The following is a 27436-nucleotide window of genomic DNA, read 5'->3' as shown; positions in this document are numbered from 1 at the left end:
TAAATTAATTATCATTTTTTATATTAGAAATGTAAATTAAGTATGATTTTTATTTTGAAGTTAATGACCATACATTGATTCACTACTAAATTCAATTTTCACCATAATCATTACTACACATGCTAATTATATAAATAAAAAATTATGACATAAATTACGTGGCAGCTAGAAAATTCCTCTCTACATAACTATTCTATTTTAATAAAATTTACATGCTGCCATTTGCGAGGTCGGCTGACGGTGAGACTTTTGCTTCAACAAACGCAATATATCGAAAAGATTGTACGAAGTCCTGCTCTCTGTTCGACGAGGTTCGAATGTAAAATGCCTTATGCTGGAAAGCAGCAGCTATTTTCGAGTTCAATATTCGAAGGGTTTTGAAAGAAGGGTTTACGGCTTACAATCATCTCAGACCCAGCTTTATTTATTTCACCCGTGATTGCGTTGGGAGGCTGTAAAAAATTGGTCTGCAATTATATTCATTTTAAGTTCAAATTAGTGATTCAACTATCGACAACAAATGAAAGTTTCATACAGTCATTGATCAGCATCGAGATAACTCAATTTTCTTAGGGTTTGATGGAACCATTAATAGATCAACAGTTTCAAAAGAAGAAGAAGAAGAAAACTAGAGAGTTGATGGGGGAAAATGGTTCAGCTAGTGATAACAATTGCCCAACTGAAGAAATTCTAGATGTTTTTGAAACGCAGCCGAGGGACAATAGTGAAGATATGACAGAGAGAAAGAATAAAAAGAGAAAGAGAAAAGATCTGAGAACTGAAAATAGCGTAAATAAGAAAATGACAGAGGAAAATAGTGGTGTAGGATTTAGGGAGGTTTATGAAATGCTGGACAGTTGCAGCCAGGAGAGCAAGAAAGGAAGGAAGAAAGCAAATAAATATTTGGCGGCAGAAAATGGGTTAGATAAGGAGTTGAAAGAGGCAGGAATAACCACGAAAAAGAGGAAACACAAAGATTTAGAAGCTGTAGATAGTTTAGAAAAGGAATTAGAAGAGGAAAATAATTGTGCAGCCTTCAAAAGGACTGCTGAAACACAGGACAGTCGTAGTTTTGAAAATGCTGAGGGCGGCAAGAAGAAAAAGAAAAGAGATGTGAAATTTGAGGATTCTAACGAAAATGGATATGAAGAGATTCCTCGGAGAAAAGAGAAGAAGAAGAAGAATGATGCCGGCATTCAGACTGAAGAACTGTCAAAAAAAAACTCTCAGACAAGAGAAAGCAAGGGTTTGTTATATGACGAAATTGATGAGAGACCTTTGAGATATCATGGAGGTGAGAAAGATCAGTTTAATGGCAATTCCGGGGAAGAGAACCCCTCAGAATATATTAGCGTTAAAAATGATTTTTTAAGAAAGAATAGCATCAAGAATGAGGGATCAAAATCCAATGGTGGTAAAAAGGCAGGAGCTATAGACGAATCCGTTGGAAGCCAGTCCATCAGAGGAAATGAAATTACAGAGAAAGAGAAAAAAAAGAAGAAAAATAAAGGGTTGAGCCAAGAAAAAAGCGAGGAAGAAGTGAGGAATTCAATGGGGGAAATTGAAGAGAGCACTGACAAAACTATGGGCGTTGACAAAAGTATGAGTATCGATGGACTGGCCTCGAAAGAGAAGTTTAAGAAGAAGAAGAAGAAGAAGAAGAATAGAGTTAATGGTGAAGAAAATTTAGACGAACTTGAGATTTTTGAAAAAAGTAGTATTGGAAGGACAGAAGTAGAGAGATCCGCCAAGAGGAAGAAGAACAGAGCCGAGGGAGGGCGAGTTGAAGTCAAACGTCGGGAGAATACCAGTAATAAGGACAATTTGTTGCACGAGAATGTACACAAGGAAAAAAGAATTTACAATGTAGCTGCAGAAGAGGCAGAAAATCCAGAGCGTCTTGCCGACGGTAGGAGCAAGAAAAAGAGGAAAAATAAACAAACAGAAAGAGTTATAGTTTCTGGCGATGATGATAACCATTGGGGTACTGGGGATGCCAATAATTCTCGAAAAGATGCTGATAAATCTTCAACAGATGACAGATCGTTATACAAAAAGCAAAAGAAGGTGACATTCTCCAGTCAAGTGCAAGTATGTGACACAGAGGAAATGATGGACAAAGAAGACAGCGAAGATCCTGGGTTTCCTGGAGAAATATCTGATAAGCAAGATCAAATAGTTTGGGGAAAGCGGTATAGTCCTGAAGAAGATCAAGCAATACGGGATGCTATATCCAAATACATCAAGGTAATGTTTATTTTCAATTTATCATACTCTCGAAAGGGGTTTAATATGTACATTTTTGCTTTCTTCAGTATAATTTATATTAGCTCGATTCATAATGTTTTAACCATGGCATAGGCTGTTGGTATTGCCATGGACTCGAGTCTCCTTGGATGAGAATGAATGTCAAAGCTTACTGTCCATATTACTTGAAACTTGTTATATGTAGATACTGCTTCCAATCATTATTGCAGGTAGATTTTATATAATATACTTGGAGTTTCTATAAATAATTTATGCAGTACGGCTCTTATAGACTCTGGTGTTTTCTTTATGCATGAGTACTCAACCCTCTTATTTTGCTCGGTAAATCTTAAGTAAGGTTGTGAGCCATCTTGAATGAATCTTGGGGTTAACTTCAGCCCCATTTTACTGTTGGTTAAGCTTGGGCAACATTCTAAAGATTGAAGCCTATGCCATCCTCGATTGCAACACATGTTAGTTAACTGTTTAACTGAAATATTGGTATGTCTGTGGCGCTCATGGGTGGATTTGTATGATATTAATTAAACGGAAATACACAATCAAATTCAGCATAAGGTTACATTACATTATCGCTTTTATGATCACTCTGCCACATGGTTACCTAGAAACTCCATTATAGGAATGTGGACGATGTTCCTGTCCCCATACTTACAGTTTCTGGCAACTGCATTTTTATATGATACAGTTGTCATCTTTTTCATTTAGCACATACGGTAATTTGATTGACATTTCCATCCTCCTACTAGTAACTGTACCCAGCAATCTCCCGGAAATTATCCTTCACTGCTTTTGAGGGGCACCCTACTGATCAGTTTGTACCTCTGATCTAGAATATAATGACCGATTCATTGGCCATGGACTTGTCCATTAATGTGACAGGCCTTTCTATTGTTGGGAATTGTGAATATATGACTGCACCTGAATGCCCCATTAAACTGTATTTGAAGAAAACTCATATCAATACTTATGGTGATGGCAATAGTATCAAAAGCAGTGAGTGCTCTTGGGCCAATTGCAAGCAGCTCTGATAGGGAAGGAAATCAATTTGGAAAAGAGCCACAATGGGCAGAGAATAAATGAGTGGGAGTGAAATGATCCTTACAAGATCTTCCCCAAATTTAACTACTTTCGGCTCTGATTAATGTAAAATATCATACAACTGCTAGATTTGTTTATCAGTCTTATTGGCTGTCTATGCTAAGTTTCAATTTGCAAATTAAATGCACAAATGAATAACTAGAAATAAGTCTTATCAATATGCCACATGTTTCAGAGTTGTCAACAACATTATATCTGATTATAAATAGTTCAGGTAATTACACAGTTTATATCAGAGATAGAGAACAAAGTAGTCAACTTGCACCTGAACCAATCTGCACTGTAGCGGTAGGAGATTGCTCTTACAATGAATGCCGATATAAATTGATGTTGCCTGTGTTGTAAGTCGCAGGGCACAATCGGTCACCAACAATCCGTCCAAAACAGATACAAAGCTCACAATTCTTCATGGCTCCTATTTCTGCTTGCAGGTGCAATTAAACACCAGCCATGGCACACCAAACAGAAGGACTCATATTAACAAAGATGCCACTCAGAGTTTGAAGATATGACAGAGAGAATAAAAGGAGAAGGATAAAAGATCTGAGAGCTAATCAAAATAGCGTAGATAAGAAACTTAAAGAGGAAAGTGTTGATGTGTGTTTTATGCACATGTGAACACAGAATAAAATACCAAAAAGTATCTTATCCTCTGTTGAACAAAATCTCTCAAATGTTGAAGATTAGCTTAAGGATCATTTGAGAAGAATCTAAGGTTCATGAATGTAGGGTCACTACGTGTGGATAAGCTCTGTTGGTTAATGTGATTGTTGGTATCACAAGGGGACTTACATTCAAATGCTTGAATGCTTGATTCGCTGGAACTTAGATCATCAGATGTTACGATATGGTGATGCTTTTGATCCTAAACTAGCTGGAGTTTTAAAAAAAAATGGCAAAAGATGAGGGGTTGAGAGAGCCTATTCTAATCCTAAGAATGCAGGAAGATGAGTCAATGATTAGATGAAATCCTACTGAGCAAGGTCTCACCATCAAACTGAACAATTTGACACAAGTTCAGTGCAATCTTCTAAGGACCTTTCAAAGATGTTCAAATCAATACCATCAAACATTGATCACCATTCAAGTTAATGCATAAACAATGAGTGTAGAACGATTTGAAGTTAAGCTCATATCATTCCAGTTGACCACACAAGGTACACTTACAATCAGCAAGAGGCTAATGGTATGGACTAAACGGATTCCACGCAAACACATTCAACAAATTCCTCCACTTAATCTAATCAACATGAAAGCAAATTGAGAAGTAAAGACCATGTGAGTTGTTGAAGTAACAAATCAAATTCATCATAACTTCAATGAAATCAATTGTTCTTTACAACAAGGTTTGGCAACAATCTTTGCCTTCTCCTACTCTAACTTCTATTCTTCTCCTATTTCTTTGCTACTAACTATCCACTATTAGCTATTAACCTTTACAAATGAGAGACTTGAGCCTTTTATAATGCTCTCAATACAATTCAATGGCTCAGATCTTTTTGAGATCAATGGCTGAGATTTTATAATGAAAACCCTAATTAGGGTTTGTTACAACAAACACAATTTGGCCAATGAAATAATTATAACACTTTGTCATAACCGATAGATGATAAGGGTAGGTGCCTTGAAGTTTGTGCCATCACTGGTGAGTTATGTACATTGCATCTAGACATGGTGATGTGGAACCCCTCTGATTCGTGAGTGGTGATTGGGATGCCACCTCAATTCGCTTGTAGATTTGGAAGATTTGATACTCGACATTACAAGCTTGCTTGAAGTAGTGGTGATGGGTAACTGAGTCCTTCCTTCATCCTCACTCGCTTGCCTTGGAGTGATTATATAACTTCTCTTTCGCACTTTTTTGATCTCTTCATGTCTCCATGGTGCAATGAAGGTTGAAATTCCTCTTTGGCGTGAAGTTTATCCTCTCACACAGTGGTGTAGGTCATACAATCTTTCTCCTTTTTGCTTTGTAATCACCATCCTCTCCCATCTGCAAAACAAAACAAACATGATATCAAATACATAATATATAACTTTGATAGTTCTTCTTAGCTTGATATATCCCTTGATTTTATGTGTTTTGCAGGTTTGAAAGAAGATCTAGAGGAATTTGCCTTCATGAAGGAGCACTTTGCAGTGGATTTTTGCTCTTAGAGAGGAGCTCTTGAAGTTTACTCCAACCTTTATGTTCATGAAGTTGTCCTTGTCTTTGAACTTACCTCCTTCATTATATGAGCTTAACCCAAAATGACTCTTTCCAAACTTCAAATCAGTTTAAGGTAGTAATATCATGTAACTAATCTTGCACCTTCGCCTTCAGCTGGGAACACATGAAGTAGAGTTCACTCACTTGAAATTCGCTCTTGAAGCTCGATTTATAAAATTCGCTCGTGTGTCTTCATTTTTGAAGTTCGCTGATGTAGCTCAATTCCTGAAGTTCGCTCCAAATTGTGAAATCATGAAGTATGCTCCAAATTGTTTGATCATGAAGTAAGTGTCCTCAAATTTCTTTCATTCCTTTACTTCCCATTTTGCTCATGAAGGCTCAAAGGTGAAGTTCGAAGTTGGCTGTTGTATCATGAATTTTGAAGTCTGCTGCCCTAGGTGATTTCATGAAATTCGCTCATCTATGTGGATTCAAGAAGTTCACTCTATTTGCCCGACTCATTCAACATCATCCCCTCTTAGGCATCAAATTAGCTTCAAGGAAAATGCATCTGTTTAGCTGCCTTGTATCTTGTCTTGGGTGCATTCACTCATCTCCTTTTAATCATGGATTTCGCTCCAAACTCACAACTCATGAAGTCACTCTTGATCATCAACTCATGAAGTCGCTTCAATTTTCAAACTCGTGAAGTTTCACCTTTACATGAAACTCGCTCCCATTTGTTGATTCATGAAGTATGAACCTCGCTCCATTTTCTTGACTTGTGCAGTTCGCTTCAAACTTCCTAAACATGAAGCTCGCTCTAAATTGTTGACTCATGAAGTGCGCTCTAAATCCTCAACACATGAAATCACTCCTGCTGTTGATATTGATTGGATTCCTTGCCTTGCTGATCGAATTAGCTAGTGAAGTTGATGGGGACTGCTGATCTGCTGATCAAGTTCACTCTAGGAGAAAGGATTGCTTTGAATTGGTGACTAAATGATTGCTTCAAGTCTCCTTATGTAGGTGTGTTAATGAGGAGATGTGTCCTTTAGGGTGAGGCCGACTTGCTTTGATTAAAATAACAAACCATTATTTCAAGTTGGCCGACTCAGTTCTTTAGGTTTGAATTTCACTTAGAGGTTGATTGATCTTTTAAGTACAAGTTGGAATTTGCTCATCCACCTTGATCTATGAAGTTCGCTCGTTTAGCTCTACTCTTGAAGTTCGCTCCAATTTGCTTGCTCATGAAGTAGGAAATTCGATCCAACATGGCAAGTCATGAAGTAAGATATTTCGCTCCAAACTTGCAACTCATGAAGTAGGACATTTCGCTCCAATTGCTGAACTCATGAAGTAAGAAATTTCACTTCAATTTGTCAACTCATTAAGTGCATTTGGAATTGAATCCATTCAAGGTGATTGCTATCAAACATCCTTCATTTCTCCTTCAACTTCGCTCATGTGGACTCGCTTATGTATGCTCATTAACGAGATTCACTCCAAAAGGTGAGGTCATGAAGTCACTCCAGCATGGCAAGTCATGAAGTTCGCTCCAACATGGCAATTCATGTAGGAAATTTCGCTCCAAACTATGAAGTCATGAGGTTAGAAATTTCACTTCAATTTGTCAACTCATGAAGTCGCTTATGGAGTGAATCTTGAAGTTCGCTTTTCATGCTCTAATCTTGAAGTCGCTCTACTTGCCTCGTGCATGAAGTTAGACCTAAATTGGATAGCATTGCAAACCAAAACATGATCAGCTAATTTAAGCAGCTTAGCAAACATGAAGGAATCGGCCAATTTGGGAGACCTCCGCAACTTGCACACTTGATCGGTCAAATTAGGTTCCTTGTAAAGCTGTTTGGTGAAAGCATTTCTGATCTTTGCATGAACAAAAATCCTTACTCCTAAATCGGTCATTGGAGCTTCATTTGTAGCAGATGATTGATCAGTCAATCTTATTTGCCTTCATTCATCAAACAGATCAGGTCTTAAGGGTCTGACTTGTACAAAACACAAATTTCTGAGTGCTAATCCTCTCACATTGTCAAGTGGTGCTTTCTACTCTCGCTCCAATTTGCTCGCTCATGAAGTAGGAAATTCGCTTCAACATGGCAAGTCATGAAGTAAGAAGTTTCGCTCCAAACTTTCAACTCATGAAGTAGGAAATTTCATTCCAATTGCTGAACTCATGAAGTAAGAAATTTCGCTTCAATTTGTCAACTCACGAAGTGCATTTGGAATTGAATCCATTCAAGGTGATTGCTATCAAACATCCTTCATTTCTCCTTCAACTTTGCTCATGTGGACTCGCTTATGTATGCTCATTAACGAGATTCACTCCAAAAGGTGAGGTCATGAAGTCACTCCAGCATGGCAAGTCATGAAGTTCGCTCCAACATGGCAATTCATGTAGGAAATTTTGCTCCAAACTATGAAGTCATGAGGTTAGAAATTTCACTTCAATTTGTCAACTCATGAAGTCGCTTATGGAGTGAATCTTGAAGTTCGCTTTTCATGCTCTAATCTTGAAGTCGCTCTACTTGCCTCGTGCATGAAGTTAGACCTAAATTGGATAGCATTGCAAACCAAAACATGATCGGCTAATTTAAGCAGCTTAGCAAACATGAGTGAATCGGCCAATTTGGGAGACCTCCGCAACTTGCACACTTGATCGGTCAAATTAGGTTCCTTTGTACTAAAGCTGTTTGGTGAAAGCATTTCTCATCTTTGCATGAACAAAAATCCTTATTCCTGAATCGGTCATTGGAGCTTCATTTGTAGCAGATGATTGATCAATCAATCCTATTTGCCTTTATTCATCAAACAGATCAGGTCTTAAGGGTCTGATTTGTACAAAACACAAATTTCTGAGTGCTAATCCTCTCACATTGTCAAGTGGTGCTTTCTACTCTTGCACAATTGAATCAGACCTGATTTTCACAACCTTTGATCTGACTTTAGGATTTTTCACCTCTGTCTATCTGCATTTGCAGGATTAATTCTATCTGAATGCATTCTTCATGCGGTGATGCACAGATCTTTTCCCTTATGTTGGGGAGTCCCCATTTTTGGTTTGTCATCCTCTTACATTCCTTGTGCTTCATTCTTCATTTCTTTACAACCATACCTGCAAAGAGACACAACTTAAGTCAAACATCATGCACATTAATCATATTTCTGAGTATAAAATAATACTTAGGTCTGATTGTGGTCTAAACTCAGAGAAATTAATCTACTAGAAATTGCATTTAAACCAAGGGTGAATGAGGTCTGATCACTTCCCCAAAGATCTGATAAAATTCTCAGTGATGAGGAACCAGCCTATTTTGAATCTCCTCTGACAGAGCTTATCCTTTATAGTTCACCTCATTTATGCTTGAAAATCTTCTCTCCTTTGGAGCCAATTAGAGATTAATATCTTCCTTCAAGATGAATCTATTTGAACAAGTACGAACCTAGAAGTTTTTAATCAAATTTGAAGTGAGTTGCTTTATATTCTTCATCCTAAAGTTTTAGTGGAGCCCAAATATGCCATGGGTGTGAAAAGGGAGTGGAAAGGTATGATAGAAAAGAGGATATTGTGGCAAATAAGATGGGGTGATGTGGTAAAGAAGTGCCACGGAGGGGATAAAGTGGAAGGGATGAAGGGGTAGAGTGAGGTGGATGCTCTCTCTTTCATTTAAATTCATTAAAAACCTTTTCTTTCATATCAAAATTTTGGTGGAGCCCATGCAATGCAAAAAAAACATTCTAAGTTCCCAATCCCAAAGTTAGCGGGTTCTTGTAACAGAGGGAATTTGACACCCTGGGAATGATGAGTCCTTGGAGAGCGAATGGTCCTTTTGATACCTCTGCGAACTGGCGCAAGGCTGGGCCAGGGGATAACAATATGTTCTGGACCTGTTGGGGAATCGAGACAGACCTTTGGTGAACTTTGCAACATTTTGTGGCCAAGACGATAGCGCGGGTCCGAGACTACAGTGCAGTTAGCGGACTACAACGCGGTGCGCTAGTGTCTAGGTCAAACTGAGTACAGAGCTAGACAAACACGTCCAGTTCGGACGGACAAAATGCAGAACTCGACGGATGCTAACTAAATAGACAGAATGCAACGAACAAAATGTTAACTATGAAAAAGAATACCTAAATAGAAGAGGAAGTTAGGAACAAACTCATCAAGATGCTCGCTGTGATGTTTACTTTCGCAATATGACACTCAATCCTGCAACGTAATCCCTACACACATGCAAGAGAGAAAATGTTGGGGGTTGTGTTTTTGAGTCTGCCTAAGTCAGACCCCCGTTTTGGTGTTTCCACCTCCACGGACAACCCAAAAAGCCACGGGAAAGGAAGATGACGAAGAAGCTAATAAAGAAGAATGCAAAGACAAATACAAAGACAATGCTATGCTATTTGGTAATTGGAAAATAAACGAGATATTGGAAATGCAATATAGAGTTAGATTTCTCCCCTTGTGCTTGGCAAGTGTTGGTATGCTTAGTAAACTTGGTAGCTCGACGATGCTGCAACAATGGTGGCGTTGTCTCCAAGAGCTTCAATTTCCAAGAGCAAGTCTCCAATCTGCCAAAAGATCCCTTGGAAATGTCCCAAAACCAAGGATATAGGCTAAGGGACGAGTTTGAATGTCGGTGGCCGTGTAGGGAGGCGTTACAATTCCTTCCTGGTGCGGGTTGTAACGTCCCAACGACCACTTGTTGGCTGGCAAGTTGGCGGGACGGTAGTGCGCTGCATGGACGTATCCATGCCGCATCTGCGTCCGTGTGGACGTATCCGCGCCGCATTTGCGTCCGCGAATTTGTCAGATCGAGAGAGTTGGTAATGCCTTCGTGGAAGCTGACATGGACTTCTTTGGTGGACAAAAGGACAAGTTGGCGAACTTGTCCTCCAAGCAGCGTGGGGCAGGCGCCACATGTAGCAATTGCCACTAAGGGTGATGAGGGTGATATTTTTGACTCTACATTTTGCCCCCACTTTAGCAAGCATGTCTCCATTAAGAGATGCGAAGCTAAAGTAGGAAAGGTAGAAAAGGTGAAGAGTAGAAAATATTGCGATAGGGAAGCAGATGCTCGTTGATCAGACGAAGTTGCCTCCGACGATATGATGCTAGAATTTTGGAATAGAAATCGGTACTTGGAACATCGACAACACGCTAGCTGCAGTCTAGCCTGATGGATGATAAGATATGATAAAGAAATTGGAACAAAGCGCAACAAGAACAAGCCTCGCCATGGAGGAAAGTCCCCAATGACGAAAAGATACAAGATAGGGCGGCTGCCATTGGTACAAGATATGCTGATATGGTTAGCGTGATGTGCCATACTGAGAGCCATATGATAGGGTGTGATAAGCCGGTATGGATGACCATACATTAGGGCAAATTGGAATGCCGATATGGATAACCATATGATAGGGCAAATTGGAACGCCAATATGGATAACCATATGAGAGGGCAAATTCGAATGCCAATATGGATAATAAGTTAGTTGACATGGATAGCGACATGCTAGATTGCCATGCGATAGGGCAATTGGAATTGGAACATAGTAGATTGGCCTCTACCAAGGCAAGAAAGATGATGCAGATTGGAAAGATGGTTTAGCCCTCATGTAGACAATCTTTGGAACAGATCAAGTGGTTTTGCCCCCGCCTAGGTGATCTTGGAAAGAAAAAATCAAGTGGTTTGGCCCCCACCTAGGCGCACATGATAAAGCAACCCCACCTAGGCGCACATGATAAAGCAAATGCATGAAAAAGCATAAAAATAAAGGCACAAATGCATAAATGATGATATGATGGCCCTCCCTTAGAATAATATGCATGGAAGGCATGTTATTCGAAGGAGAAGAGTAGTTGTGGCACTTCAACATAGCAAGATGTTTTCGTGGAATGCCACCAATGAACAAGTAGCACATAGATATCCACAACATCAAAAGATGCAATGCAAGAGACAGGGGGATCCGATTATTTGGCATCAAATTCCATAGTAGTGTCGAAAGTATAGACATTACTGCGAGATGGGTGCATCGTTATAGTGTCAAAGATCTCGGATTTGAAGAAAGGCACATGAAGATAGAGAAAAAAAAATAATTTTTTTTTTGGGTCAACATGGAAGAAGGCATAAGGATGCCCCTGACGGTTTGCATTGTCCCCAAATGTCGAAAAAAGAAAAGATACGACGGATAGAGGAAATAGATATACAGATAGAAGAATTGGTACAACAAAAAATTCCCTGTAACTGAGCACCTATAGAGTAGCTCGGGTCCTGTAGGAGAGAACAACAGATAAAGACAGTCAACCTCCCATATCCAGGTACGTACGGGTTGACCTGGGTCCCACGGGAGGGAACAAACAGATAAAACAAACATGGGGGAACACATGCACGCATACATGGAAGTAGATGTAGAAGAAAAAAATGATAAGCTAAGGGTCGTCCCCGAGGAGATCATCGTCCTGAAGGAAAGCCTCGTCCTCCCAAGATAGGTCATAGGGAGAAGGCAGAATAGCTCGGAGGGGAACAAAAGCCAGAGCAACCCTTGACGCCTCACCCGCAGTGAGAGCAAGGGACGAAGTCGTATCAAGATTAGTGTCCGCAAGCTCAGAGGGGGAGAGGGTCAATGATCTCGTGAAGATTGAAGATAGTGCTGTGAATTCCTCCAACAAATCGAACATGCATCCCTTAGAGGAGGAAGCAGGTGACACGCTTATGAAGATGAAATAAAGGTAGGACTGCCGGCCTCCGGAAGAGGGGCAATGACAAATTCGAGAGAAGGCGGGGCCTTCTTGATCACACACACAGACACAGGCAAAGCAGCAAACAGAGAAGCAGGCAATGGTAGAGATGAGGAACATACTTGTGCTGGCCAGCGACGTCAGAACTCCGGGACATGGCCCTGCTCAAACTTGCGTTTGAACGGGATAGGAGTATCGGGCCTCCTATCGACCGTCACAGATTGAAGGACCCCAGTAAAGCTGCAATGTTGAAGGGGCGATAGAACAGGTGGAGCAGTGGAAGCTGCGTTGGAGACCACCTGCGTGTGCGGCATATCCAAAGGCACGGACAAGGGTGGAGTGTTCGACAGAGAACTGATAAGCGGAGGCTCCAAGGAAGGAGTGATGAAGACTTGCACCCACTTAGGGGGAGGTTCATCAAAGGTCCTTGGAGCAGCTGGAAGTGAAACCAAAATTGATGCAGAAGCGGGAGCCATTGAAGGAACAAACTCCGAAAAAGCAACGCTGGAGGATGCACCAGCGGACTGTAAGGTAGCGTCACATGCTCGAGCATGGGCTCGTCGGAAGCGTTTACACTCGCGCGCATGTTGGTTCCGACGGAGGTGGGGACCACCAACCGTTTAAGATGAATGAGGAGCATCGTGCTCCATAGGAGAGGTCTTCGAGGTTGGCTCAAGGACAGGAGAAGGCCTAACTAATGAAATAGGAGGGACATCCTAAGCGAGCACCACATTCATAGCGATGGGTGCCCGACCTTGCTTCGCTCGAGGAGTGGGTGGAGGGATAAGAGGTGCCGATGTGGTTTGTAATTTAGATGCAAGCGAAGACAAAGGAACCCGAGACGAGTTTGACTCGGAAGAGATCAGACTCCGGGATGATAGTAAAAATCGAGGACACCGCCTTGGGACCTACCATGACCGTCAAGGTGATGCTGCCCAATGGGCCGATAGAGAATCCATGGTGGGTCCGCAAGGTAGTGCGACACTCGTCATAGACCGACATATGCCATCCATTCACGAAGAGTGTCTCCTTTGTGATGACATCGACTTCGCTGGACACCTATGACAGTTTGACCGTTCAATCGAGTAGGGATATAGAGAGGAGCAGGCTCTCCGCAATATGGGGCATCGAGTGGTGTGAATGAGATAAGAATGTTAGACACCTCCCCCTTCTGGGCAGGGGGGAGATGATAGGGGTGATGGTCACCATATTGACATATGGACCACCATCCAAGGCTGGATCAGATGTAGAAATCACATTTTTCGAGTGCGAAGGAAAGGGGTTGGTATAGATCGGCAAGTCATTGTTGGTTTTATCCGCGGACTTGTTTGACTTGTGTTTTCTTGCGTCAACTTTAATAGCCCCACTGTCGATGTGGTCTTGGACAATGTGTCTGAGATGATAACATCTCTCAATGTCATGACTAGGCACACAATGGTAATGACAATACTTCGACCCATCGAACCAGCGGGGGTAGGGTCGGCTATCTGACAAAGGTTTGGGCTCAGGTAGGGTGATCAGGTTGTCTCACAACAACTGCTGCATGATACTCAAATAAGAGTCGTTCAATTTTGTGAAGACTCGGTTTTGCGAAGATTGAGAGGCAGCTATCGGAGGAGTAGCCACTATATTAGCCACGACTTTATTCCTTTGAGACCCATTTGAGATCGTGCCAAGAAAGGACCCACCACAAGGGTTTGAAGAAGAGTCTCCGAATCGTGTCACGATGTGTTGTTAATCGGTCAAGGTAGAGCACATGCTGGCAAAGTTCTGATAACGATTTAGGGACAACTTCTCCCTCAATGTCGGCTGCAGGTTGCTTATGAACATACGCTGCAAGTCATTATCCGACAGGACAAAGGGGATCTTAGTTGAGATTGCCTAATATCGTGAGATAAAATCTGTCACCTTCTCATTTGGTTTCTGCTTGCAATGAACAAGGTCAGATATAGTTACCTTGCTGCCTATGTTATCCTGAAACCTCTTGCGAAAGAGATCCATCAACTGGTCAAAGGTGCGGATGGAGTGGTCAGGCAGAGAATTGTACCACTCCAACGCAGTCCCTTTGAAGGAACGAGCAAACAACTTAAAGAGAACAAAGTCCAGATTGTGATAGTCACAAAACATGGTCATAAATGAATTTATATGAGTGTTTGGGTCACCATCGCCACTGAACCTATTAAACTTCAACGATTCGGTGGCCGTTGGAAGGATGGTATTTAGGATAGTGATGTCTAAAGGGCTCTTCCTATAGTACGCGAGTGCAGATGACTGGTCGGAAGCAGAAGCCAGAGAATTGAGCTGCAATTGAAGCTGGCCCATGTTCTGTAGTATACTATTTAGAACCGGGTTCATAGGCGGAGGAGGAGGTGGTGGAGTTGCACCACCTCCCCTTCCAGATGATGTGTCGACTGATGTGGCACTGGCAAAGACAACTGCAATATGGGCAGCAACGAAAATAAGAGTCGAGTCACTAGCCATACCCATGTAACCTAAAGGAACAGAGGAGGCACTGATACTTGGGATGGTTGAATCCACCATGCGGGCTCCCAACCTTAGGATGCTAACACCGACCGGGGACTTGAATAGATCAAACTGGGTGTCTATAGGGGGTACCTCGGCTAGGGGCACATGGCTTTTAACAATCATGGATAGGGCCCTTAGCATCTCTAGTCCTCTCCTATCGGATATCAACATGTCTCTCAACATGCTAAGGACATTCCCGGCCTGGGGGAGGACGTTCTCTCGGTTCAGGAACCCCTCAAAATCTCTCAGATTCTGCTCTAAAGAATTGATCTGCTCAAAATCGATAGAGACAACACAATCGTGAACCATAGCAGGAGGGGAAGAGGTAGCAAAACTCCTAGGGGAGTTAGGCTGCAAGCTGGCAGGAGAGGGATCCCCAGTCTGAATGGGCTTTAGACAGTGAGAGCCCAATAGATCATCAGGATGAGGACCCTACATGGCGCTAGGTAGAGGAGGGCTATAATGATCAGGAGGGACACCAAATCACGAAAGCTTAGAATCTGATCAACAACCAAGTCATGAAACAGGGACACCTATGCAAGTCTTTGGAAAAAGATGTAAGACTATTTTGTTTTGATGTGTTTAAGATAAAAACGTGAAAGGGAAAAAGGTGTTTGCTGTTTTCAGTTTTCGTTTTGTTCCTTTTTTTTTTTTTTTAAATTTAAGTTTTTAAATGAATGTGATGAAAAGTAAAACAACTTTACTAAATTGGAAAAGGAAATGAATTAAAGCATCTAAGCTATACTGGAAAAAGCAAACACATGAATCCCCCTTCATGTCGGGTTTACCAAAATGTAATAGAGGGAATTCAACACCCTGGGAATGATGAGTCCTAGGAGAGCGAATGGTCCTTCCGATATCTCTGCGAATTGGCGCAAGGCTGGGCCAGGGGATAACAAAATGTTCTGGACTTGTTGGGGAATCGAGACAGACCTTTGGCGAACTCTGCAAGGTTCTGTGGCCAAGACAACAACGCGGGTCTGAGACTGCAGTGCGGCACGCTAGTGTCTAGGTCAGACAGAGTACAGAACTAGACAAAGATGTCCAGTTCGTACGAACAAAATGCAGATTTCGACAGATGCTAACTAAATAGACAAAATGCAGCGTACAAAATGTTAACTATGAAAAGGAATAGCTAAATAGAAGAGGAAGTTAGGAACGAACTCATCAAGATGCTCGCTGTGATGTTTACTTCCGCAATATGACACTCAATCTTGCAACGTAATCCCTACACACATACAAGAGAGAAAATGATGGGGGTTGTGTTTTTGAGTCTGCCTAAGTCAGACCCCCGTTTTGGTGTTTCCACCTCCACGGACAACCCAAAAAGCCATGGGAAAGGAAGATGATGAAGAAGCTAATAAAGAAGAGTGCAAAGACAAATACAAAGACAATGCTATGCTATTTGGTAATTGGAAAATAAATGAGATATTGGAAATGCAAGATAGAGTTAGATTACTCCCCTAGTGCTTGGCAAGTGTTAGTATGCTTGGTAAACTTGGTAGTTCGACGAATGCTGCAATTTGCAAGAGCAAGTCTCCAATTTGCAAAAAGATCCCCTGGAAATGTCCCAAATCCAAGGATATAGGCTAAGGGATGAGTTTGAATGTCGGTGGCCGCGTAGGGAGTTAAGATTCCTTCCTAGTGCAGGTCGTAACGTCCCAATGACCACCTGCTAGCTAGCAGGTTGGTGGGACGATAGCACGCCGCATAGATGTATCCGCGTCACGTCTGCGTCCGCGAATCCGTTAGATCAGAAGAGTTGGTAACGCCTTTGGGGAAGCTGACATGGACTTCTTCGGTGGACAAAAGGACAAGTTGGCGAACATGTCCTCCAAGCAGCGTGGGGGAGGCGCCACATGTCGCAATTGCCACTAAGGGTGATGAGGGTGATATTTTTGACTCTACAGTCGCAACAAAGAGTTGTTTAAAAACTTATTTAATTCTCTATTTTGGAGTTTGTGGGGTCCAACATGTAATGTGATGCGGTGGAGAGAAATATGAGGGGGGGAGTGGTAGGAAATGTTAAGGGTAGCTGCTATGTGGAGAAAGAGGGGGAATGGGATGTTGGAGGAAAGGAGGACATAAGGGATATAAATGATGGAAGTAGGAGATATGTGGGGTGAGGAGGTAAAAGGGGTTGGTGAAAGGAGTTAAGATATATGGGGAGTAAAATGGAACGGGAGGTATAAGGGGGTAATGAAAGGGTAAGGGGGTAAGGTGATAGTTAACAGAAAAGGTAGGGAATGGAAGGTGGGTTAGGATAGGATAGGGGTAGGGGTAAAGTGGTAGGTAAGGGAAAGGGTAGGCTAAGGGAAGTATAAGGGTAAGGGGTGTGAGATGGAGGTTAGAGGATGTAGGTGTGAGTGTAGGTGAAGGGTAGTGAGTGAGTATGCTAAGATGGGAAAAGGGTTAGGTAGGTGAGGGTATCGGTGAACGTAGGGAGGTGAATGAGATGGAAGGGGTAATGGAGGTAAAGGTAAAGGTAGTGGAAGGGGTAGGTGAAGGATGTGGGATGGAAGTTAGGAAATATAAGGTAGGTTATGTTGGTGAAGTAGGTTAAGTATGAGGATGGGTGGAAGGAAGGGTAGATGGAGTATAAAAAGGTAGGTGGGTAGAGGATATGGTAAATGGAAGTGAAGCATGGTAGGGGAAGTGGAAATAGAGGGAAATGGAATGGTGAAATGGCAAGGAATGGAAATGGGAGTGATCGGGTTTGCGCACCCACTGACAGGACTGGGAGAAGTGGAAGGGATTAAGCCTTGGCTGGGCAAAGGGAGTGTTGAATTTCACTTCATTCTTAAGAGGGGGACTTGATCATCTCCTGAGCAACTACGAACAAAAGGTTAATAGCAAAGACTCGACAACAACTAACAACTAAACTAAGACGACAAACCTAGAAAGCGAAAAAGTGGGGGTCCCCATTTGCAATGGGGCGATGTGTGAATACCTCACAATAGAAAGTAGCGGCATAGGATTTAGGGAGGTTTTTGAAATGCTGGACAGTCACAGTTAGGAAAGCAAGAAAGGAAGGGAGAAAGAAAATAAATATTTGGAGGCAGAAAATGGGTTAAATAAGGAGTTGAAAGAGGCAGGAATACCATAGAAAATGAGGAAACATAAAGATTTCGAAGCTGTAGATAGTTTAGAAAAGGAATTAGAAGAGGAAAATAATTGTACAACCTTCAAAAAGACTGCTGAAACACAAGACAGTAGTAGTTTTGAAAATGTTGAGGGCGGCAAGAAGAAAAAGAAAAGAGATATGAAATTAGAGTATTTTAATGAAAATGGATATGAAGAGATTCCTTGGAGAAAAGAGAAGGCGGCATTTAGACAAAAGAATTGTTAAAAAAAACTTAGACAAGAGAAAGCAAGGTTTTGTTAGATGGCAAAATTGATGAGAGACCTTTGAGATATCATGGAGGTGAGAAAGATCAGTTTAATGGCAATTCCATGGAAGAGAATCCCTCAAAATATATTAGCGTTAATAATGATTTTTTGAGAAAGAATAGCATCAAGAATGAGGGATCAAAATCCAATGGTGGTAAAAAGGCAGGAGCCATAGATGAATCCGATGGAAGTCCGTCCATCAGAGGTAATCAAATTACAGAGAAGGAGAAAAAAAATGAAGAAAAATAACGGGTTAAGCCAATAAGAGAGCGAGGAAGAAGTTAGGTATTCAACAGAGGAAATTGAAGAGAGCACCAACAAAACTATGAGCATTGACAAAAGTATGAGTATCGATGGAACAATTAGATTTGAAGAGAGTTTAGAGAAAAGTAAGAGTAGCGGTGGACTAGGCTTGAAAAAGAAATTTTCAAAGAAGAAGAAGAAGAAGAAGAAGAAGAATAGAGTTGATGTTGAAGAAAATTTAGATGAACTTGAGAATTTTGAAAAAAGTAGTATTGGAAGGATAGAGAGATCTGCCAAGAGGAAGAAGAACAAACCCGAGGGAGGGCGAGTTGAAGTCAAACCTCGGGAGAATACCAGAAATAAGGACAATTTGTTCCATGAGAATGTAAACAAGGAAAAAAGAATTTACAATGTAGCTGCAGAAGAGGCAAAAAATCCTAAGCCGTTTGCCCCATCACAAATGGGGACCCCTCTTTTGCTTTTAGTCTGAGGTTTTGGTTAGGTTAGTTTGTTGGGTTCAATCCTTTTGAGTGATTGAGTTTGAAGCTGATAGTTCATCCAGCGACTTGAGAGTTGGCTTTGATAGGAATCAAGTGTGGATTTTTGCTTAGATATGGTGATTGCCTTGGACGGGTTAACGTTTGTTTGATTTGAAGGGTTGTCTTAGGACATTTCGTTACTCTCTTCCGTTGCCTAGAATACCTCTTTAGGACGGTTCATTCGCTTTGACGGTCAAGTTTAGTGAATTAGGAGTTCTTAATTTTGAATCAGATTTCATTTCCGAGGAAGTTTGGTGGTGCGATTTGACAAGACTTGTGCGATCTCCTTTGTTTGGCAACATAAGGCATTTACATTTTTTTGATGAAGGAAATTGACAACACTATCCTTGACGGACCTTCCTTGGCAATGACCGATTGCATCTCATCAACCCGTCCCTAGGCAATGCTAATCAACAACATAAGGAATTAAGGCATCCTTAGGCAATGTCAATCGGTGACATAAGAAGTGAAGGTGTCCCTTGACTAAGGACATCAGCGACATAAAAGATGAGATCCGTCCCTATGTAATGCCCAAATGCGACTTAAGCAATGAACCCGTCCTTGGGCAATGACAAAGAGCGACATAAGGATATCAACCTGTCCCTTGACTAAGGACATGTGCGACTTAAGACATCAATCCGTCCTTAGGCAATATCAATATGTGACATAAGGATTTGTGACCCCCTCCTTGACAAAGACAAGATTGGCCTTAAGCAATGCTACATCCATGAAATGCGATTTGAATTAACACGATTTGCAAAGGCCCCACCACATTGATGATAGACATTTATTTGAAATTTTGAATTTGAAATCCAAGTCGGCCTTGCGATCGTTTTCCAAGCGAGTATAAATATGTTTGATCATTTCATTTGATCAAACACAATGTCGAAATTGCATTCACCAGCTTTCAACGATTCTAGTCAGATCTGATTCAAGGCAAAAGCATTCCTTTTAATGACGACTTCCAATTTGAAAGCAAAGGCAATTATTAGAGGTGGTGAGATTGATCATTATCTACAGCGAATTCATCTCCAAGGACACCAACTCTGATCTTGATCAGATATTGTGACAGTTGCCATTGCTGATCGTAGTGAATTACCTCATAGGGAAGGCGATTTTGACATAGGAACACAGCGAATGTGAAGGAGATTATTGAATCTACAGCAAAGCTTGACAAGATCCAACGATCAAACAAAGGCAAATTCATTTGAAAGATATGATTTGGCCAAAAAGAACAATCGAATTGATATATCAGTTGCTTTGAGATACATTGTGGGTCTGAAACAAGGCTAATTTGATCATATTTTACAAAAAATCAAACTTTGTTTAATGCTGATTCAGCTTCTTGTTCAACATTTTATGCGATTACAAAGCACAATTTGTTAACATGAGTGACCATATTCAATTAAAAGTCAGATTTGCAAGTTAGGGTTTCAATCTAGATACCTAGGGTTGTAAGCAATGTTGAAAATTGTGATGAGTTGTCCTTCTAGGGTAAAGGTGCTTAACCTAGGCGATTAATTTCTACTTGCAAACAATAATATCATATCATAAGGCTAACTTAAACAACTCTCACATGTAGAACATGGCAAGAGCATGACAAGCCCTCATCAAGGAGGACTCAAAAGGAGATATGATGGAGTCCAAGATCACATCACTTTGGGGCAATGTAGGAGATACCAACCTTTTCCAAATCAACATGAAGAAATTCCAAGGGCTGTTGTACACCACCAAGCCTTGCGGATACTCCAGGATGATGATCGAGAGTGGCATAGTAAAAGCAACAGGATTCCCTCTAGCAATGTAGTGCAATGAGTTGACCGTTGAGTGTGCTAGACACTACGATGCAAACAAGAGGATGATAGTGGCACCCGATGGTCGAGAGCTTGCGTACCTTTCAAAATTGGCTATTAGTGAAGCTTTCCATATATTGAAATTCAGTGGCATGATCTACAAGACCAAGGAAGCAGCGCATGTCTATGATGACGATCCCGACAAATGCCTAGAGATAATTAACAAGTATTGGCTATTGAAGAGCAGGCCTAGATTAACCAAGATGCCCGCTAAGCTCCACATGATTGACTTCAAGGAAGAATTTGGTGATTTGATCACATTGCTCAATCAAGTTATGGGAACTCCTCATGCTTATCAGTTCAAGAGTTGGATGTTCTACTTCATGGAGACTATATCGAAGGAAAAAATCAATTGGGCAAGGATTATTAGCAACAACATTGATATACAACTTAAAAGGCTTGAGCGAACTAAGACCTACATGAGTTCATATGTCATATATGTGCTTGCCAGAGCTCACAAATATGTAGGATTAACTTATAAAGGTCCAGCCGGCACAAGATTTGGAGAATTGAGAGCATGTGAATCATACAGACAACTTCATTACCATAGCAAGACACATTACAAAAGAGTCAATGAGGGCTTCACGATGCACATCAAAAGAACATTGTAGGGTGGCATTCATCAAAGACTATCCCTATAGGCGAAAGAGATAGTAGAGAAGTTTGGTGCTTGTTCATCTAGTTTCCCAAGTTCACCTACTCAAGAGTGCAAGGATGCTCTTGCCCGCCTTACATGCTACCAAGATATCCTACCGACAAGTTAATATTGCTTGAGTTGGTGAGACAATTGATGGCATACAACAAAGTACAAAAGAATAAACACAAGTCTTGGGTTCCATTTCCCATTTCAATTGGACGATCATTGGAAGTGTGCCCGTCCTTGCAAGCAGTAGAGAAGGTGGATGAAGGATTGAAGTCTCTCCTATTCCCATGCTTTTCCAGAGACAACTTTGATCCTTACGACAGTATCAAGAGTTCAAGTGGAAGAAGACATAAGCATAAGTTACAATTAGAAGACCATTTCATGAGTGCTAAGGATGATTTAGACATAAGGAAGAGAATGTGTTCAAGGCTATCAATTGATATTGTTAGGGCAAGCAAGATCTTGAACATTCCCGATTACGCACAGGACAACGGAAGATGCTTCCTACCAGTATATGATCAAGAGAAAGACAAAGAAGTGAAAATCAATTGGATTGAGTTTGAGAGCATTGACTTGAAGGATTTGATGAAACCAGTCCTATCATACACAAGATGATGGGTAGATGCTCAAACCCATGTATTGAAGACTCAAGGCACTTAGATGACATTTGAATTGATGGGAGAGAGAGTCGTCCGACGATGAGACAGAAAGCAAAAACCAAAATGGAGGCGCCTCCTAATCAACTCATTCCAAGGGATCCAAGAGGAAGGAGATCAACAAAGAAGAGCCTCCAAAGAAGAAGCATAAGTCAAGTTTAGGACATCTCCCTTCTCCTAGTACTTCTTCTGTGCATGAAATGGAAAGGAATCGAGCCGTTGTTCGGGAAGATCACTCATTTAGAGCAAGTATTGATCATGGCATGAATGAGTCCATAGAATCTACAATCCGTAACAATAGGATAGACAAAGGAAAACAACCAGTAGGTCAGGACAAGGCAGTCCCACATAAGCCTATCAATGATAGGGCAGGTGATGATGCATATGTGAACATCGAAGAGAAAGATCAAGAAGTCACATCTCCACCCAAAGAGGACCAACAATTGAATGAAGTGCAAGTTGGAGAGGAGAGGTTGACTATCCTTGTGTGGCTTAGAGAAAGGTTAACAAGAGAGGTGATTGTAGAAGAGGATGATCCCGTTGATCTAGGCAGCTACCTAGTATTGGCAATTGACACTCATCCGGCAAGGGTTTATGGCATTATGGGTTGTCATTGATGGCAACTCATCATCTCAGGGTAAATGGTTTCATTGTTTGGTTAACCGACATGCATTACACCAACTGGTATTGGTATTCACATTGCTTTACACCGACACCGGCATCGGCATTCACTTCATCCCGGCTAAGTCTTCATCTTGGTAACTTGTCCTGATCTCGGTAACGTTTATATAGAACCCGGTAATGGATAGGACCCGGCTAATGAAATCTTTTGATCCCGATTATGTCTTCATGGATTTTGGTGGTAACGTGTGATGGCCGACATGGTCATTGGATTTATGTTTGATTTTCATTATGTTTCGGCAACCGACTTGTTTATATTTCTTGTTGAAGTCGACATGGTTAAGTTATAAGGATATTTAAGAAGATCACCTCAACGATAAATCATATATGTTAGATGGAATGCAAACTTTTGGTTGCGAATAATTCAGTGAGGTTTGGTATGCATTTTGGTATGCGATTGGAAGTGACTGTGTGCAGTTTCACATGCACAACTTAACCGGCAGTAGAACAGAGTATCAAAAAACCGGAATACAGAGGAGGATATCAGAGCATTCATTGGAACTTATCCAGCATGGTCAGATGCTACTTATAAGTTCACTTTCATTTGTAAACACTTGTAAATGTTCTGTAAGTCAGTGAGACTTCCTATATATTGTGTTTGAGCAGTGAGCTCTAGGTGGTTGGCCTTTCTGCATGTGCAAACCCTCTTATGTAATATTTGTATACCTTGATCAAGTATATAGATATTGTGGGTATCAACCCCACCGTGGTTTTTCCCTTTGTAGGGTTTTCCACGTATAAATCTTGGTGTTATGGTGTTGCCTTTCATTGTGTTATTTTGTGTATGCATTCTAATTTTATTTACTGTTAACCGGTTAATAAGGAATAAGTTCAAAACTAACTTTACCGGTAGAACACTAATTCACCCCCCCCACTCTCAGTGTTCTTGGATTCCAACACCTAGATAGCAACCATGATGTCAAAGATGACAAGAGATGGTGAAGGATCTAGGATAATACAAATTGCCACTTCAAGAGTAGACAAGCTTGAAGATGAGATCACAACAGAAGAATATGATTTGGAGACTATTGATCTAGGTTCCCCCATCACTGATTAGGCATTGGAAGATATGAATGACACGTTGAAGATGGTCCACGACATGCTTAAGCTGGAAGTGGAGAAGAATAAGAAGTTAGAGAAGGAGAACAATGTATTGAGAAGTCATCTTCAACAACTCAAGCTACCGTTGAGGCAGCATGATCCTTTGGCTACGCCCCCACCATTGCCTCCTCCAGACACAGTGGATGATTTTGAAAAGATGAAGGCCTCAACACAATTGATGGATACTTGGATCAACAAATTTTTCAAAAGGGCGGATGCATTCATAGTAGAGTTAGTAAGGAAATTTGATAGAGCCATGGTGATCCTTGAAAGCACTCAAGCACTCAAGATGGCATATGATACCTTCGTCTATACCAAGGGTTTCACCATACCCATATTGCAAGTAATGAAGATGATATCAAAGCAAACATTTGGTGAGCGAAGGGATATTTACAGATAGGGAATTGCTTGATTTCCAACAGTGGTGTAATTTGCTTCACATGAGAAGGCTCATATTTGAAGATATTAGTGGTGGATGTGTTAGTGTTTTGTAGCTTCGGGAGATATTTTCCTTAAACATATTCATTAGAAGGCAAGTCGGCGAGGTATTTCCCAAATATATTCATCAGAAGGCAAGCTGGCCAGGTATTTCCCTAAAAGAAACTAATCAAAGGCAAGTCGGCCTTTCTCTTTGTAAAACAAATATTATTTATTCTAGGTGGGCCCTAGAAGAGAGGTCACACAACTTTGTATATAAAGGAAAAGGTGTCTCCACATTTGGGCATTAATTCATTTCACTCCAATTTGCATATTCTAGCAGCAGCAGCAGTTCACCTCCTAGCGGCAGATCCGATTTTGCAGAAGAAGTGTGATCATCCATTTCAAGGAGAAGTGACATATCTGATTGTATAAGACTTGGCCTATTCGAGGGCCTGATTTTGTATGCAGTCTTTTGCACTTATTTTTCTGATTTATAAGAGAATATTATTTGTTGGGTTTTTCTCCCTCGAGTAGGAGGGTTTTCCTAGGGTAAACATTGTGTTCATTGTCTTATGTGTTGCATTTTTTGATTGCTTACATTTCTGATCCTAAAACTAACATGGTATCAGAGCCAGGTTCAAGAAATCCGATAAGATTTGTTTAAGCATTCCAGAGGAGTGTGTCATACACTGTGTTGAGGGGTTTGAAATTATTTGAACTCGTTTTTCATTGTGATCCTTGTGGCTGAGTGACTCAGCTGTGAAGGGTTTGTTGCATTGTTTGTAGCTGGCATGGTTTTCCAAGTGGAGTCGGGCATGGGAAATCTTTGATAACTGATTGGAGTTGTTTCTTGGAGGATTTGGATGCCTTAAGGGGTGCCATACAGACCTGTGTTTGACTGAAAACTTATGACAGACCTGTTCCTTGTCCATCCTTGGTAGATAGAGGCTGTTTGATCCTAAAACTAACATGGTATCAGAGCCAGGTTCAAGAAATCCGATCAGATTTGTTTAAGCATTCCAGAGGAGTGTGTCAAACACTGTGATGAGGGGTTTGAAATTATTTGAACTTGTTTTTCATTGTGATCCTTGTGGCTGAGTGACTCAGCTGTGAAGGGTTTGTTGTATTGTTTGTAGCTGGCATGGTTTTCCAAGTGGAGTCAGGCATGGGAAATCTTTGATAACTGATTGGAGTTGTTTCTTGGAGGATTTGGATGCCTTAAGGGGTGCCATATAGACTTGTGTTTGACTGAAAACTTATGACAGACCTGTTCCTTGTCCATCCTTGGTAGATAGAGGCTGTTTGAAGATTGTTGGGTTAGTCTGGTGACGATTCGTGTCATTGGGAGTCATTATCAGACTTATAGCTGTTATATCCTTACCTTTTGAGGGTGTTGGAATGTTGCTGGGTGAGTTTGATGTTATTGAACAATCTTGGGAGCTATTCTTGGTGAGTCTGAAGGTGTTGAAAAGAGATTTTCTTTGTCATTCAGCCTTGCAACATGTTGATGTGTATTTTGTACACGACCAAACACAGAATAAAATACCCAGAGGTATCTTATCCTCTCTTGAGTAAAGTCTCCGAATGCTGAAGATATCGCAAAAAGGATCAATCGGAAGGACTTCAAGGTTCTGCTTTGTAGGATCTCTACTCGCGGATAAGCACCAGTGGTTGTTGTGTTTACTATTTTTTCAAGGGGCCTTACGTACTTTCAAAGAAAGCTTGTTCATGCAACTACCTTCCAAATGAGGAAACAAGATTCTCCTAATACTAACAGATTTTCAAAAAAGATCAAAAGATAAAGGTTTCGAGGAAGAGATACTTAAACTAATCCTAAGATTGACTTAATGAGGATTGGTCTTGATAAGATTTTACCAATTTTAGTATCGCCAAAGGATTACAACTCCACTGGAATTGGTGCGATCTTCTAAGGGGATTCAACGATTTTCAAATCACCAAGGAGATAGATACTATCAGGGAGATACATATCAATACTTCTAATGATGATTGAACTCTTAACCAATCTTAATGTTTCCAGTTGACCACACAAGGCATTCTTACAATCAGTAAGAATGGTTTGGAATGTGAGTCTTATCGAAGATCAGGCACAACATTCGTCCTTCAAACTTAAAATTTAAATGCTATCTCTACCAAGAGTGATTCAAGAAGATAAACAACCATGAAAGTAGCCACAAGGATTGCAACAAAACACCATAACTTCAATATTTCATTGATCTCATAGCCAAATAAACAACAATTGTTCAACTTTCTCTCTTCACTACTCAATTCTTTGCTACTAACAAAATTAAACTTGCTTCTCTCCAACTTTCTAACTTTTCTAACCCTTTAAAATGAAATGAGTGAGGGCTTATATAGCACTCTCAAATACAATGAACGGCCTGGATCAAAAGAAGATCGATGGCTGAGATTCTGACACCTAAACCCTAATTAGGGTTTGTTACAAAAAAGTCCCCATTTAGATAAACATTATCAATCCATAGCCAATAGGAATTGGCACAAATAACGAGGAGACATAGACCAATAGGAATTAAGTTGCCACATCATCTTATAACAACTTTTCATCTAGAACTTTGTTCCCCTTCCTATGCTCTTTTCTGGCATATTCAATGAATCTGGACGTAATTTTCTCAATCTCAGCAATAGGAATCTCAGGAAGATTCTTCATTCGTTCTTCCAAGTGAAGGACTTGATCAAAAGCTTTGAGAAGGGTCGCCTCCCATCTAGGCTCAAGCTCTTTTGTTTTCTCGATCAGGAACATAGTAGCATGCATCTGATTTCGTTGCTCCTTTGTGACTATGTTCTCCTCTTTGCAAAAGATGATCTTGATCTTGTCTTCCAATTCTTGGATGTCCACATCCGTCTCGATCTCAATTCTTCTGCCAAGGATCGTACACAGTACCTCAAATACCTTGTCTTGAATAGGGTGGATAGTTCCCTCAACTTGGCTGCACGTGGAACTGATATCTTCGAAAAGAAATTCCTTTATCTGGAGCAAAGTTGACCACTGTAGAAGACTATGGGCTTCTCCACTCATTATCTTCTCTTGTGCTAGAATTGTCTTGGTGTCCTTATCACTTGCAAGACCGGGA

At 40.9% G+C, this 27436-nt stretch overlaps 1 protein-coding gene across 1 annotated transcript in view; it reads left to right on the top strand.

The window, feature by feature from the left end:
* Positions 1 to 226: 226 nt before the first annotated feature.
* The window catches only part of LOC131043951 (uncharacterized), a 153411-nt gene continuing 126201 nt past the window's right edge, over positions 227 to 27436 (top strand). Inside the window, exon 1 of the mRNA XM_057977210.2 lies at positions 227 to 2247. Within this exon, the coding sequence (XP_057833193.2) occupies positions 580 to 2247 (1668 nt within the window). The 5' untranslated portion in view covers positions 227 to 579. The remainder of the gene's footprint in view (positions 2248 to 27436) is intronic.

This window comes from Cryptomeria japonica, chromosome 1 (assembly GCF_030272615.1).
Source record: "Cryptomeria japonica chromosome 1, Sugi_1.0, whole genome shotgun sequence".
Taxonomy (NCBI): Eukaryota; Viridiplantae; Streptophyta; class Pinopsida; order Cupressales; family Cupressaceae; genus Cryptomeria; species Cryptomeria japonica.
This window is presented reverse-complemented; position numbering and strand designations above follow the sequence as displayed.